Source organism: Oreochromis aureus, linkage group 22 (assembly GCF_013358895.1).
Source record: "Oreochromis aureus strain Israel breed Guangdong linkage group 22, ZZ_aureus, whole genome shotgun sequence".
Classification (NCBI taxonomy): Eukaryota; Metazoa; Chordata; class Actinopteri; order Cichliformes; family Cichlidae; genus Oreochromis; species Oreochromis aureus.
The window spans coordinates 38,091,437-38,106,723 of record NC_052962.1 but is presented as its reverse complement, the minus strand read 5'-3'; the positions used below and the strand labels follow the sequence as shown (position 1 = coordinate 38,106,723).

Here is a 15,287-nt window from a genome sequence, read left to right as displayed (position 1 = left end):
AGCCATTCTCTCCTGTCCATGTTGAAGCAATAACTCAGATTCTTGTCACATCTGCTAGTTTGTGTTGTTTCTTTCCTCTCAGCCTCACGTGTCTTCTTGTTTTCACCAGGATGTGGACACCATCTATCTCACTCAGGACACCAAAGAGCTCAACCTGCAGGACTTTGTTCATCTGGACAACAAGTACTGAAACGACTCAACACCTCATTATGTATCACGTGTGACTTTGAATATGAGGGGACCAGTTTTATCTTCATTTTAGTGAATATGTGCAGTATTGACACATTTAATTACAAATTCAGCTGTTCGGTTGTTGACCTTTAAAGGACCTCTTGGCATCACATTTAAAAAACAATGGATGAGACCATTTTTCAGTGTGCTGGGTGAATGAGGTGTAAACTTTAACTCAGGTCATCGTCTTTTTTCTAAACCTGGTGTCCAAACGTAACCGGAGTGGAAGCAAACACAAAGTCCCAAACCTGACACGGCCCCCAGCAGCAGCAGCCTCCGAGACAACAGCAGTGTTTCATGTCCTTTTTTCTGTGTCACTGTGTGGAATAAAGTGACTTACAGTTGTATATGAAGGCACATTTATTTTGTCCTTTCAGGGATTTGATTCCAATCATTACAGTTCTGGAGTACAACCAGTGGTTCACTAAGCTCTCCACCAAAGACTACAAACTGGTAACATCCTGCACAAATCCAGCTTTACCTGATATAAAGCATTTCACACAAGGCCTCCTGTGTTTTTATCATAACGTTAAAATTGACTTGAACTAAATAAATCTTGAACTAAATTGCTATATAATAAAAATTCTTTCTTTATTTTTTTGTGAGTGGGATTCAGTTTAAGACCCGAGTGTGTTTCGTCTGTTTCAGCCGACAGATGTGTGCGACCAGATTTTGAGAGTGGTGGCTCGATCGAGCCGGCTGGAGGAGCTGGTGCTGGACAATGCTGGGCTCAAAAGGTCAGAGGTCAAATAAGAGAGCCAGGCACATGTGATCTGTGCACGTTTTCTCTACTTCCATATTCTCCACATTTGTCAGTAAAGAGTAAATAAAGAGACTCTGACTGACGATCTGCATTTATGTTGCTTGTGTTGAGACTTTGCTAAGCCTGCTCGCTCTTCTTCTCCTGCAGTGATTTTGCTCAGAAACTGGCCGGCGCTCTGGCACACAACCCCGCCTCCACGCTTCAAACACTCAACCTGAGCAACAACTCGCTGGAGGACAAAGGTTAAGAAAATGTGTACACACACAGACTACAGGCCATGACGTATCAGCATGGCCTTAAACATCCCAGGAATAGAAAAGAGGCGATGTTCTTGTAGAAAATCACTTAAATGTATTTCTCATCATCCCAAATGAGAACTGACATTAAATTCAGTTCTCATTATGTTTTATTTATTTTCATCTGTTAAACATTTGTTCAGAGTTCGGTTATCCAACCCTCTACAGGGCATCCAGGTGCAGTCAGGCGCCCTCTGGTGGCCATTTTTCAGCTCTTTAAAGTCTAACAACTTCAAATTGACGTTTGTTTCCTGCAGGCGTTGCTGCTCTGAGCGCTCAGTTTGCCAAACTGCCCATGGGTCTAAAGCACGTGAACCTCTCCAGGACTTCCATGTCTCCTAAAGGTGAACAAACAGGGACACTGAGAAGACTTCATATTTTGTGAATAGGTTTTTTTTTCTTAAGTGTGCATTGTTGTCGTCATTTTCAGGTGTAAACAGCCTCTGTCAGGCTCTCTGCGCCAACCCGATCGTGGCCTCCACCCTCACACACCTCGACCTGTCGGGAAACTCCCTCCGAGGGGACGACCTCCCGGTATGCAGTCGCCCTCGCCACTGCATCTCATATCAAGCATCAGGCTGGACAACACTCGAGCTACAGTCAGGGCTGTTTTTATAATCTGAGGAGTTTGTGTGTGTTTTTTTTCTTCACAGAACCTTCACAGCTTCCTGAGTCACTCAAACGTCCTGGAAACTCTCGATCTGTCCAATAGCGACTGCTGTCTGGAGCAGGTCGGAAAACTTTAAACTAAAACGTCGGGCTCTGTGGTTCCGTCGTGTTCTGAGTTCATTATATTTTTCTTCATTGTTTGTTGTGTTTAGGTGTGTTCGTCCCTGCTCAGAGGATCTTTGAAGCACCTTTCTGTCCTCAACATGTCAAAAACAGTCTTTTCTCACAGGTCAGATGTTAATAATGACGTGTGTGTGATATCTTTGCAGATATCCAATCTGATCACAGGTTACACTCACTAATGATGCATTCATTTCTCTTTTGATTTCTTCTTCAGCAAATCTTATCCAACAAATAGTTTTGTCACTTTGACATTTATCGATGTGTTGATGTTAATGCACGTGTCCTCGCCCTCTCACAGGAAGTGTAAAGAAATCCCTCCGTCCTTTAAGCAGTTCTTCAGCTCTGCTCAGGCTCTGACGTCCGTCAGTCTGTCAGGAACCAAGCTGCCTCTGGAGGCTCTGAAGTAAGATATTTTGTACACGTTTCACATAAAAGGAAACTGAAGTAACTGCTTGAATTGCTTTGGTCATGTTTGAGCGTAACAGGTCCCCTATTAGTGTTTTCAATATAACCTTCATCTGATTTCTGGAAACCTCAGAGATTTATTGCAGAACACACAGAGGCAGATGTTAATAAAAGGAAGGCTGACCTGGAAAAAGTGACACTGATGTCTGTAAGTCACCGTTTCTGTGTGAGCACACACTCGTCTGATCCATTTGTGTCTCTGCAGATCTTTGCTGTTGGGACTCGGCTGCAACCCAAACCTCAGCGACGTGTCTCTGGACCTCAGCTGCTGTGAGGTAAGACTCCAGCACGCTTTGTTCTACACAGATAAAAGTAAACTGGAAGTATTGGGAAAGTGTTTACCAGCGACTGTCTTTTGCTCTCAGCTGCGTTCTGGAGGCTCCCAGATCCTGGAGGGTTGTATTGCTGAGATTCCCAACATTACCAGTCTGGATATTTCTGACAATGGTGTGGAAATTTTGACATTAAAGCCGCTCCTGTACTTGCTTTGTGTGATCTTGCTTCATTCATGTTTCCGTGCTGCCTCACGCAGGCCTGGATATGGATCTGACCACCCTGCTCGTGTGGCTGGCCAAGAACCGCTCCATCAGACATCTTTCACTGGGCAAAAACTTTAACAACATCAAGTCCAAGTGGGTGACAGACACACCACAAACATGGGTTTCCACTCTTTGTTTCACTGTGGCACAGTTACTCACCTGGTAACGTTTCCCACAGGAATGTGGCTCAGGTCCTGGACAATCTGGTTCATATGATTCAAGAAGAGGAATCGGTAAACTTTTTAGGATTTATGAAACATCATCTCATAATTTCCACTGAATTCCTATTTAAGGCTTTAAATGCATCCCGTTTTGATCTTAAACACTCAAAATGTGTCCATTACTTCCCTGTTTGTAGCTGCTGACCTCGCTGTCCCTGGCCGATTCCAAACTCAAGGCCGACCTCTCCATCGTCCTCAACGCTCTGGGCAGCAACACCTCTCTGACCAAACTGGACATTAGTGGAAACTCCATGGGAGACATGGGGGCTAAGATTCTGGCCAAAGCCCTGCAGATCAACACTAAGCTCAGGTGAGCTCAGGTGTTTCATCTTTAGCTTGAGAAGAAGATGCTGAAGAGGATTTTTGTTATTGTATTTTTGCACAACTCTGTTGCTTGTGAAGCAAGAATTTCACTCGCATGTGCTGTACCAGTGTACCTGCACATGTGACGTGACAATAAAAGTGATTTGATTTGATTTAGTGTCCTACAGCGATGTGCGTGGGAATCTCAGACAACAGTCAAATATGATTGAAGCAAAAACGTTTTCATTTCTAAAAGTTTCTTGTAGGTGATACTAAAAAGAAGCCGAGTTATTTTCCTTTTTTGGCTGATTAGTTTTTATGTTTGGTTTGTATCTGCAGGACGTTGGTGTGGGACAGGAACAACGTCAGCCCTCAGGGGCTGCAGGATGTCGCTGCTGCTTTGGAGAAGTGAGTGTCGAGGAAGGCGCAGCTGCCACAGCTTTAAAGCTCAGCACCGGCTTTGGTGGCGTATGAATGAATCAAATGTGGTCTTTCTCCATCAGGAACTACACCATTCGTTTCATGCCTGTTCCCATCATGGATGCTGCTCAGGCGCTGAAGGCAAATCCAGAGAAGACAGAGGACGCCCTGCTCAAGGTTTTGGTTTTTGGTTTTTCTCTTTTTCGGTCTTGTAAAGAGCCTTTCTGTGTGATCTCACAGTTCCCGTGTTTTCTCATGCAGATGGAGCAGTACCTGCTGAGGAACCACGAGACGCGTAAATACCTGCAGGAGCAGGCGTACAGACTGCAGCAGGGAATCGTCACCACCACCACACAGCAGGCAGGCGCAGCAGAGATTTCTCTCTTGGTCTTTTGCAACAACTGTTGTGTGTTTATTGAAATCTATGCTGACTTTTTTTTTAAATGTACATTACAGATCAAAGGGACTTTAAATAATTAATTAAGTATTCAAAATATCGCTTACAATTGACCTTTGACCTCTGTGTGATGCAGATGATGGACATGATGTGTGTGAGGGTGCAGGATCATCTGAACTCTCTGAGGTTCACAGAGACCAGCGCCGTTCAGAAGGACATGAAGGTGGCCGAGAACCTCATGAAGGATGCCAGAAACTCCAAAACTGTAAGAACGTGCAGCTCACCTCAAATCCACCAACACTAACAGCACGCCTGTGCGTGGCATGGAGACTAACCCAGATACAACTCACTCACATCTTTACTTTTTATCCCAGCTGCTTCCCAACCTGTACCACCTGAAGAGTGCAGGCTCCACAGGTACGTGTGTCGGAGCTATTCAGGATAAACTGGAGTCGATGGCTGGAGAGATAGCAGCAGTGATGGACGACCAGCTGCAGGTACAGAACAGCTGTTTTTACCTCTGAAACGTGGCTCTAATCTCAGCTGCTCGAGCCTTAAACTCTGCTAACTCGCTCACCTCAGACGATGCTGAGGACCATGGTGGATACTGCCGAGGCCCTGTGTCCTAATGTGATGAAGAAGAGCAGCCTTCGCCAGGAGCTGCTGAAGGCCGGTGCGGGGAGGATGACCATTCCTCGCAGCTTCATCACCACCACGCTGCTGGAGCAGTCCGGGGTCGACATCATCAATAAGATCAGGTCTGAAATGGAAACGAAGTCCCTTAAAAATACTTGAAGAGATTCTGATCCTCAGCACACACAAAGTCAGGAGCTCTCTCTGAGATCTGCTTTTCTTTTTACTCTATTTATTTATTCTTCACATTTGTAAAATCTTTTAATACCGTATGATCTTAATATCCTGACGATACAGATGTGTAACACGTGTCTTTTGTCACTCGTGTCTGACAGTGAGGTGAAACTCGGCGTTGCCTCGTTTCTCTCTGATCGCATCGTGGATGAGATCCTGGAGTCTTTGTCCAGATCACAGCACACTCTGGTTAGTGTCCTCTCCACCTGTCACCTCCACCTTCTGCCTGCCTTTCCTTTTCTCCTCGTCGAGTTCTTCCTGGTTATCCCTCGCATCTTTCTCTGGCTGTTTCCAGGCCGACCATCTGATCAGAAAGGACCAACCTCTGGTGCATCACGAGCCCCATCTGGAGATGGAGGTCTTAGACGAGACAGTTTTACAGCCAGAGAACTACGACCAGGATCAGAACCAAGATCGGGAAAATAACCTGGACGATATGGACTCCACGGTAGGAAAATATTAATATGAATGATTTGCTGTGAATGTTTAGAAGTCATCAGTAACTTAGCACAAGCTTGTTACCTGAAGCGGGATTTAAAAAGAAAACAGACGTTTGTTAATCCCTTCAAAGTGATCCCCTTGGCCCCGCCCCTCCCTGAGCCTGGTTCTGCCGGAGGTTTCTTCCTGTTAAAAGGGAGTTTTTCCTTCCCACTGTCGCCAAAGTGCTTGCTCATAGGGGGTCATGTGATTGTTGGGTTTTTCTCTTTATGTATTATTGTAGGGTCTACTGCACAATATAAAGCGCCTCGAGGGGACTGCTGATGTGATTTGGCGCTGTGTAAATAAAATCAAATTGAATTTTAAACATGCAAAGTTAAAGACGGCACATCAGAGGCAGGAGAACATTTTCTGCTTTGGGTCTAAACTTCTTAAAGGAGGAGGAGAAGTCGCCTCAAAGAGTGGGACAGATCTGTGTGAATACAGCAGAGACCTGGGAGCGTTGTTAGCACTGCGCTATGAGATGACCTTGATGGGGATAACAGCTAAGACCAAATCTGCTGTATTTTTTGCTTTTTATAGCCGTACATAAGACTATCTCATGAGAGGTCCACGTATTTGTGTATTAATAAGAAATAATCATTCATAAAAATACTTTTCCTCTTTAGATGATACCCAAATCCAAGAGGAAGAGCATTCTGGTCAGGATGCTGAGGCCCGTGTCTGTGGCGTTTGGTAAGTAACATGTTGAGTCAGCACGCCGGTGACCCTTTGAACCTGGAGGAGGTGGAAAATAAACCATATGGAGACAGTCGGCAAGCATTTCATCCAGACGGGGAAAAGTAGATAAACAAATCTACTCATTACTATTAGTCACTGATGAGACTGAAGTTTAAGCACGTAGAAACTCTTCAAAATAAAATATAATACAGCTCCTTATAAGGCTTCAGACCAGGGGTGTCAAACATCAGGCTCGGGGACCAGAATCAGCCTGGCAAAGACTTTAATTCAATCCAGTGGATGGTAAGTGAAGAAGGACATAGACTTTAGCTTTCTTTCTACAGATAAAGACCTCCCACATGGCCGTTCACACTACACCAAAGTAATAAAGTCATAGTTACAGGATTCAAGGACAGAACAGTGACCACTGCAGCATTTCTTTATCATGTAGAAAAACCAAGACATTCTGTTGAATTTGCACTTCTTCTTCCTTCTTGGTAATTAAAAGGACAGAAAGGGGAGTTCCACTGGTCCAACCTATTTAAGGCAACTGTATGTGATGGACGATGAGTGTGATACCCCCGCCCTCTGTATGTAGTCGATCTCTGACAACAACATTCAGTACATTGTGCTGGGATTACATTCAGATCAGTATAAATGGAACACAGAAGTATCTGTTTTCTAGTTGTTTCATGTTTTGTGTATCCATGATTGTGGAACAAAATCTAACAACATTTTAGCGTGAGGACCTGCAGCACTGGTATTTGATTTGTTCGATTTTGAAATTCCCATGAGGCTTTGCTTCCTTCTCTCTCTTTGCCTGTCAGAGTTGGAGTTTGACCTCGACAAAGCTCTGGAAGAGGTACCTATCCACGTCGAGGACCCTCCTCTTCCTTCTCCTTCACAGCTGGACAGAACGTCAGCGTACTATGAAGACCTCCCCCCTCCCCCGACTCCACAGGATGCAAAATCAGCCCCGCTGGCCGAGCTGCCTCCCATGGAGCACAAAACTCTGGAACATCACACCAAATTCCGGCCAAAACCCAAGAGGACAAAACCCGCTCGGCCACACGTAGGTCTCTAACATCCCCAAATCGACCTCCGGGATGGATGTTTGTGGTTTGTTTTGTGCTCTTTGTGTAAACTCATCGGCAGGTAATTGATCTCTGTTTGTCTCTTTCAGCGGGAGGCCACGGGCAGCTCAGCGCCACAGGAAGCAGAGCAGAACAGCATTATGGGAAAGCTGGACGAGGGCTTGGATGATTTCTTCTCCAAGAAAGTCATTAAACTCAGCTTCAAGTGAGCATCATACCAGAACTGTTTTACATTTTTTCAGTCTTTAAGTAATTTTACTTTTAGAAGTAACTTATTACAATAGTAACAATTCATTACTTTACCTGAGAACAGCAGTTTGCTAAAGTACAAATATACCAGCCTACCGTGCATTTACCTTTGACTGTAGGCTAAAAACATGCTGGATGATGATTTGGGGATGTTAGAAACCTACATGTGGCCAGCTGGGTTTTGTCCTCTCGAGTTTTGGATACTAGCAGATCCACGTATTGGTTGGATTTCCTTCACCTCGTCCTTATGTGGAGCTAATCAGCTGTAGGATTGGATATTTTCCAGGATGAAGGCTCCATGCCGAGAAGTCAAAGAGACATAAACATTGTTTTCCCTATTTTTAGTAACATTAAAGTGATCATTTCCCACAGTTGGTCATGTTGGTTATGGTTTTCCTATAATTTGAACATGTTTGGCATCAAATTCACTTTTGAGGCTGAATAAATTTAGCTTCCCTTATTTTGATCATCTCCAGAATTCCCTCTGGGAAAGGTCCGTCCACCAGCACTCAGGAAGGAGCAGATAAAAAACGAGAATCCAGGAAGAGTGGTTTCTTTAATCTCATCAAACGAACGTCCCGTTCAGAGAAGAGCCACGGATCTGCCGCCATCGCCCCACCTCAACCTGCCTCTTCTGCCGCAGCTGCACCCCTTTCCCCGTGTCCAGTGACTAAGGAGACGACACCAGGATCCCCCACATCGCCTGTGAAAACCTGTCCCATTGTGCCGGAGCCCGAGCAGGAACCCCACAGGTCTCACTCTTCAAACCACACAGATTCTGAGGTTGAGGCGTCTCCAGCTGCCACCGAAAATGCAGAGGAGGAGAAAGAAAAGAAGAACGTGGAGAATAAGGAGAACCTGGAAAAGACGGAACATGTGGAGAAAGTGGAGAAGAAGGGAAACCCCCATAAACCCCGACACATCGGAGTTCCTATGATGGGAATGGACCTGATGGCTGAGATGAAGGCCAGGCAGGAGAGAATGGCTGGGAAGAAAGTAGGTGGACTTTAAAGTTTTGATGCATCATTAGCCAAAATGTTATATTATAAGACATGAATGTTAATGGTTGGACAAAATAATAGGAACAGACCAGTACCATATTACCGCTGAGTGCAGCTGCAGTAGTAAGATAGATTTATCCCATCGTCAGAACTCGTGTCAAAATTAAGCAGTGACTTAAGCCGTACTGCACAGGTGTTCCTAATGAAAAGGCCAGTAGGAGCGCACTCAGTGACTTGTACTGAAATGAAAGATGTCTTTCTCTGGTTTCAGACTGAGTCAGCTCACACACAGGACAAGGTGGACGGTGACAAAGGTTTGTGTCTTTAATATCAACTTACCTTCAGATGATGCTAAATATGAAGGGCAGGGCTCCACTTGTACCATTTAAAACTCCACGATAAATGGGATGTTTCAAGCCTCCTGTCTCTGTGCTGACGATCGTCTTCCTGCAGCCAAGTCAGAAGTCCATCCCGCAGTGCCAGCAGACACTGATGAGTCTAAACCAGAGCCAACACCCAGGGCTAAGCCACCCGGTGTCACCCCGAAACCACCCCCACCCCAGGCTAACAAAGCACCCCTGGCAGCCTGCAGCTCTGGGCCCCTCAGCCCAACTAGCCCCCGACCAAGCAGCACCTACGTCTCCGGTAAGCAGACAGAGGGAGAAGCAAGACCACCACTTTGAAGCTCTCTCTCTGTTGGGCATCAAAGATGAAAATATATGCAGTTCCCATTTAAAACCAAACCAGATGTCTGACTAGTTGATTTCTCTGTGTCAGATGAATGTGCCAATGCTCAAACGGGCAGCTGGTCTCCCAAAGCACCACTTCCTGCTCCTCGCCTGAAGAGGGCGCCGTCAGAACAGGAGCGAGCGAGTACCAGCAGCAACCCTGCAGAAGCTCTCTCTCCCCAGAATGGTTAGTATCTACAGCACTGTGCAAAAGTCGTGAGTCACTCTGATTTCTTATATTTTGCTTTCAAGGAACCAGGCTTCCTTATACGTTTTAAAAAGTTTTTCATCAGACACCGTCTGCTTTTTCACCCATTTTGGGTCCAGTCACAGTCATGATCTTGTCACGACTGATGAAACCGATGAACAGAAAAATGCAGTCATACTTTGGTCCACCATGTAGAAGAGTCTGCAGAGTGTCTGACTGACAGCAGCTTCATTTTTCAGCACAAGGATCATGGATCGGCCTCCCCAGAGCCAGATCTCAGCATAATTTGAAGCAGTGCGGGATCATCTTGGCTTCCTTTCCTTTGCATGGATATTTGCAGATGTTTCAATGAATAGCAGCACCTAGTTTTCATTATCCTAGTAGAATTAAACAAATGAAGGGTGACACAAGACTCTCACACAGTCCTGTTTGTTAACTTAAAAACACTCACCAGTTGTTGCAGAATAACCTCGATATATGTAATAACTATCAATAAACAATTAAAACATATAAATAATGAAGGTTAATGAAGGTAATTAAGATCCTCTAATTCTTTATTAAAAGGCATCGCTCTCAGTCTGTAAACATTATTTCAGTGAGTAAATTATATACAAATGTTCAGTTATTATTTACTTATTACTTATTTTCTATTGATAAGGTGGTTTAAATTCTAACGGCACTGGCGGTCACTCAGACGATGTCAGACAGCCACGGCTGCTGAGACGCTTCGCGCGTCGCACGACTCGCCGCTCTGGCAAAGCTAAACACACAACACTTATTTTAACAGGTTTCCACATGTTTAATGAAAGCTTCCAGGGCCGTATTTGACGCCTCCACACGCCACGCACATTGTACGTCTGAAGCGATGGTCTGTCACACTTAAAGCAGATGCATTCAATCCCAGCCTGTACTTGATACGTCCAAATGTCACTGTGCGGGGGATTTGGTAGTTTAATGCTTTAGTTGTGTAATTACCGCTCACAGGAACTCAGTGTTTTTCCTTAAAACAGCGACTCAGCTGCGTGATTAAAAAAAAAGACGACTTCTCTTCTCTTTTTTTTTCTTTTTAATTGTTGTGTAAAAAGATGTGATTTTAAAGTCAAAGAGACGAGAAGAAAAGGTAATTTGTACGTTTGGAGGAGAGTGTATTGCACACTTCAGTGTGAGTGTGTTTCAGCTGATCATGTGTTACAGAATATTTCAGTGTGAACCACATAGTTGTTTTTTTTAAAACCTCGTTCAATATCTTATTTTTAAAGCATACAGTATATAAAAGGTCAGTGTCATCGTCATGGTTACACCCACTAGCTTTAGGATCACCACAATCCTGTTCTTTAAAATCTAAACTCTTTGGACAAGACAACGTAGAGCTCATCAGCTGACGCTAAAAAGGTTGATTATCAGTTTGCCTCTATGTGTTTTATGGGTGTAGATACATGCAAGCCTGCACGTTAGTGCTAATTAACACACAAATAATATACCAGATTATATATTCACCAAAACTGAAGGAAAGACTGATCTGTTCGTACAGTAAGATGTGTTATTTGTCAAATATTATTCTCTGAAGATGTCTTAAAAGGCACCGACTGCAGGAAACACAGAGCAGAGGTCCAGTAGGGGTCGGGACACCTGTCAATCAAAGGACCCGCACCACTAACGCTAAACTGCTTTAAAATTTACTCAATAATGAAAAAAACTGTTTTTTAAAAGTCATCTACTATAAAGTTATTATGGAAGGATTATTGAGACACGTTTTGCATCAAGCTGTAAACAAAGTTTGCATTTTAACATAGGAGGCTATGGAGCCGCTTTAGTGGGCACCCTCAAGTGGCCATTAGAGGAACTGCAGTTTTTGGCACATTATTTATTTCCTTCTTAATTTTCATTAGTTTGTGTGATACTGTCTTCATCCTGTAGGATAGCAGCTTCTGACTTCCAACACTTACCTTTGCATTCGGTAGTTTATGTCTGCTGTTCACGTCCACCCTGAGAAATTAAATGAGACCGCTGAGAGTTTTCAGCTTCAAATTCGTGTCAGTCTCTACTGACCGTGTGATCCTATATCCTTCTCTTCCAGCAGGTGAGAATCCCGCAGACGGCGATGTGTTTGATGGATCCGTCGTGGCGTCTGGCGCGGGCAGCCAACGGTCGTCATCTCTGAAGAGGACAGTCAACCTTTCAGCTCCAAGCGAGGACAACCGAGAGCGCACCAAGTCCCTCCCTGCCTACGGTACAACCAGTCACACTTACAGCCACTGTATGTTGGTGCTCGATGGATCAGTCAGGAGGATGATCTGCTGTATTCTCTCTCCCATCAGACAGAGGAGAGACGTCAATCTTTTTTCTTCTTTTCATCAGGTTTACAGAGATGAGCTGAAACCATTTATGCTTTCGGCTCAGAGTGCAAAGCATCAAAAGATGTTTTTAATGCCCAGAACATCACGAGTAATCTGACAGCAAAACTTCAGGTCACAGCAGCTCGCAGCATCCTCCCTGCTGATCCGGTCTCGTACTGTATGAATAATAATCACATCCTCTTTTTAGAAAAACAAACAAACCTCATAGTAAAATATACAGACTGTATTTCACAGGCTTGAGGTGGTGTTAGAGTACATCATCATCATCATTATTATTATTATTACCATCTTTATTATGTTTGTATTGTTTTCCCTTCTCTGCAGTGAGGCCTCCATCTCTGTCTGACGCACCTCTGAGTCCAGCTGATGAAGAGGTCGATCTCAAGTCTAACAAATCGGAGGACGAGTCCAGTGACGACACTACTTCAGTGTGACACCTGTAAGGTGTTTGCAGTCACCTAAATCCTGCTCAGCCACCTTTAAGGAGGCCGATCTCGTTCATACGGACAAAGACACAGATGTAGATATTTTTCTTTGTACGTGCAGCGGACGCTACACTTTGTCATGCTGTTATCAGTGGGAATTTCCCGACCTCGGATTAGTCCCAGCTGTCCGGCTACGTGCACATCAAAACAACCCCACCGCTGTTTCTGTCCGAAGCTCTAGGACCATAAAGAGCAGGCAGATGGGTTTTATCTGGTACAGAGACAATCTGTGGCTGCTTAGATAAACATACTCAGCAATAAAAAGCTCACTTAGTCCGAAGCACTGAGGAAAATGAGTCTGACTTATTGTTTTTGTGCGACTGTAAGAAGGTCGAAGCTGTTTGGTCTGAACTGCCAGCAGACAAAATTTTTGTTTTTTTTTCCTCCAAATCTTTCTTTATTATCTTTAAATCAGCAAATTCAAAGCAGCTGCTTGCTGCAAACACTTGGCCCAAACTAGTCGAAAACTTGTGTTTACACAATTTTTCGTTGCTCCGTTCTGACAGCGAGATTAATCCCACACATACCTGCAGCCTTCTTTAACTGTTCCTTTGAACACAGACTTCCTGTTACCGAGCATCAGAAATGTTTCCCTCTCAGTCACATCTGCTGTTTCTCCCCTCGTCGCTTGTCACTGCTGATTAATGTGATCAACATCCGAGTACAGCATGTCACCCAGTTAGGCCACAAACTACATAAAACTACGAATCACACTGCACATTGTGACGATGATGTTTCCTCGAAGACACGCGTGTGTTTGAGAGAGAGTCCACTCCATGGACTTTGGGATATTGGAGTAAGACAGGCAGCAGAAAAGGAACAAGCTGAACTCCGGCCCGGAACATTAAAAGCAGTGTGACTGGAGGTTGGAGATGCTTTATATCAGCAACGTATTAGCTTGTAACAATGTAACAGATGTTGATTTATATGTAAAAGTCCTGCACTCCAGCTCTAATGTCATAACACAGAATTAAGTTTAAGGGTTAATGTCCACAACCAGCCAGCAGGCTGAGATGATTCCTGCTGTTCTCATTTAGGATTTTTGTGGGATCGGGACAAAATACAGAGTAAGGTAACGATTGTTAAACCAGAAACAATGCAGTGTATTTGATTAGAGCCAGGGTGAAATAACCTGACACATCAGATTATTTCTTATTTTTATTTTTTAATCAAGATCGAGATGTAAAATTTTAGCGACATAAACACAGGCTGAGCGTCAGAGGAACAGTGAGTCGATGCTGCGTTTATGTCGACTGGACTGTAAATGCTGCTTTGGTCCACGTTCACTTCCGACTGCAAACCTCCAATTAGAGCCTTACAGTCACCGCGGAGGGAAATGATACAGACGCCTCATTTCATCCACAGCTTGGCCTGCAGCCCAGTTGAACAGTGGGTTTGAACCCAAAAAAACAGCTGCTACACTCATTTCACGTGATGTGAACACAGCAAAAAACCTCAGCAGGTGGAGACAGAGAGCAGCTCATGCTCCTTTTATTTATTTGCTCAAAGACAGGCAAAGGTAAGCTAACAAGGAGAAGGGTAATATTAAGATTTGAGGTCCAAAATTTAAAGGAACAGTTCACCCCAAACTCACGTTTGCATGTTTTCCCCCACTTGTGTTTCTGTATATCTGTATCTGGATTGTGTTGGTGTGGGTTCCCCACTTTTAGTTATTTTGTTTTTCTTGAACATGAAGTGCACAGTAGTTCTTGAAGCACCAAGAAAATACACCTGAAAACCTCTTTGCAGAAGTCACGACCCTGTTACTCATGAAGTCCACAAACTTTGCTGTGAGCAGTTTCATGTGGGAACTCTTTTCTTTCTACCAAACTACAACCATCCAACAGAGCATGTACCTGCGATGGGACGCTGATTCCTGTTACAGGATGTAAACACTGTTGGAGTCCAGCAGAGCTGTAATGTTAGTTGTCTGCATGCTTCTCTGGGCTGGTGGAACTATTGTAGGAATAACAGTTCCTACGTGAAGCTGCTCTCTTCACGGCTTTTAGAGGGTTTTTTGACGAGCCGGTCATGATGTCTGGAAAGACGCATCACTGCCGAGCTATTCAAATGTACTTTTTGGCACTTTGAGCACCCCGAGGTGAGATCACACCTCTGCAGCTGCTCTCTCTAAAAAGAAATAATATAGTTGTAAAAGCAGAACCACAGGTCAGAGGAAGAAATGGTAAATTTGACTTGGAGGTGAACTGTCCTGTAATGTTTATTTGGTTATATCTAAATGAAAATGACCAGTGCAATGAGCGAACGTGTATCCGAAACATCAAACTGCCTTTTGTAAATGTCACCATCTGTTACTCTTCTGCTATCACGAGTCCATAAAGGTTCAGTGTTTAAAAAAACAAACAAGGTGATTTCTGTTCATGTACTGCTGCCCTCACTGATGTATTATGTAAATATGAGCCGACATGTTTAAGACGCTGTTTATAGAATAAGAGGAGTTTGTATCATGTGATTTAACTCGGTTTTGATTTTTTCATTTGAAATACTTGGTGATGGTTTTTCTTTTTTATCTGTTTTTATAAATTTACTGTAAATGTGACATCACACTGTCAGATATTTCTGTATTTGAATGTTTATACCAATAAATATTATTTTACTTGTCTCTCTCTCTCTCTCTCGCTCTCTTTACACGCCTGTCTGTTGGGCACTCTCACTCACCCCTCCCTTCATATATACAAGCCACCAAGTCTTT

The 15,287-nt window shown here is 43.9% G+C and overlaps 1 protein-coding gene across 6 annotated transcripts in view; it reads left to right on the top strand.

The window, feature by feature from the left end:
• LOC116317225 (F-actin-uncapping protein LRRC16A) overlaps positions 1-15,197 on the top strand; it is a 31,571-nt gene extending 16,374 nt beyond the window's left edge. For 4 of the 6 annotated variants that reach the window (XM_039605563.1, XM_039605562.1, XM_039605561.1 and 1 more), the window contains 30 exons: positions 110-183; positions 609-684; positions 880-968; positions 1,142-1,236; positions 1,548-1,634; positions 1,721-1,824; positions 1,944-2,021; positions 2,112-2,188; positions 2,381-2,485; positions 2,753-2,994; positions 3,080-3,179; positions 3,265-3,319; positions 3,445-3,617; positions 3,950-4,018; positions 4,114-4,207; positions 4,292-4,390; positions 4,564-4,692; positions 4,802-4,924; positions 5,010-5,185; positions 5,396-5,483; positions 5,590-5,742; positions 6,401-6,467; positions 7,280-7,524; positions 7,636-7,751; positions 8,272-8,791; positions 9,068-9,110; positions 9,250-9,441; positions 9,574-9,711; positions 11,810-11,962; positions 12,414-15,197. In XM_039605563.1, coding sequence (XP_039461497.1) covers positions 110-183; positions 609-684; positions 880-968; positions 1,142-1,236; positions 1,548-1,634; positions 1,721-1,824; positions 1,944-2,021; positions 2,112-2,188; positions 2,381-2,485; positions 2,753-2,994; positions 3,080-3,179; positions 3,265-3,319; positions 3,445-3,617; positions 3,950-4,018; positions 4,114-4,207; positions 4,292-4,390; positions 4,564-4,692; positions 4,802-4,924; positions 5,010-5,185; positions 5,396-5,483; positions 5,590-5,742; positions 6,401-6,467; positions 7,280-7,524; positions 7,636-7,751; positions 8,272-8,791; positions 9,068-9,110; positions 9,250-9,441; positions 9,574-9,711; positions 11,810-11,962; positions 12,414-12,523 — 3,870 coding nt within the window. In that variant the 3' untranslated portion in view covers positions 12,524-15,197. The remainder of the gene's footprint in view (positions 1-109; positions 184-608; positions 685-879; positions 969-1,141; positions 1,237-1,547; positions 1,635-1,720; positions 1,825-1,943; positions 2,022-2,111; positions 2,189-2,380; positions 2,486-2,752; positions 2,995-3,079; positions 3,180-3,264; positions 3,320-3,444; positions 3,618-3,949; positions 4,019-4,113; positions 4,208-4,291; positions 4,391-4,563; positions 4,693-4,801; positions 4,925-5,009; positions 5,186-5,395; positions 5,484-5,589; positions 5,743-6,400; positions 6,468-7,279; positions 7,525-7,635; positions 7,752-8,271; positions 8,792-9,067; positions 9,111-9,249; positions 9,442-9,573; positions 9,712-11,809; positions 11,963-12,413) is intronic. The other 2 variants (XM_039605566.1, XM_039605565.1) reach the window with 2 other exon arrangements.
• The last annotated feature ends 90 nt before the right edge of the window (positions 15,198-15,287 follow it).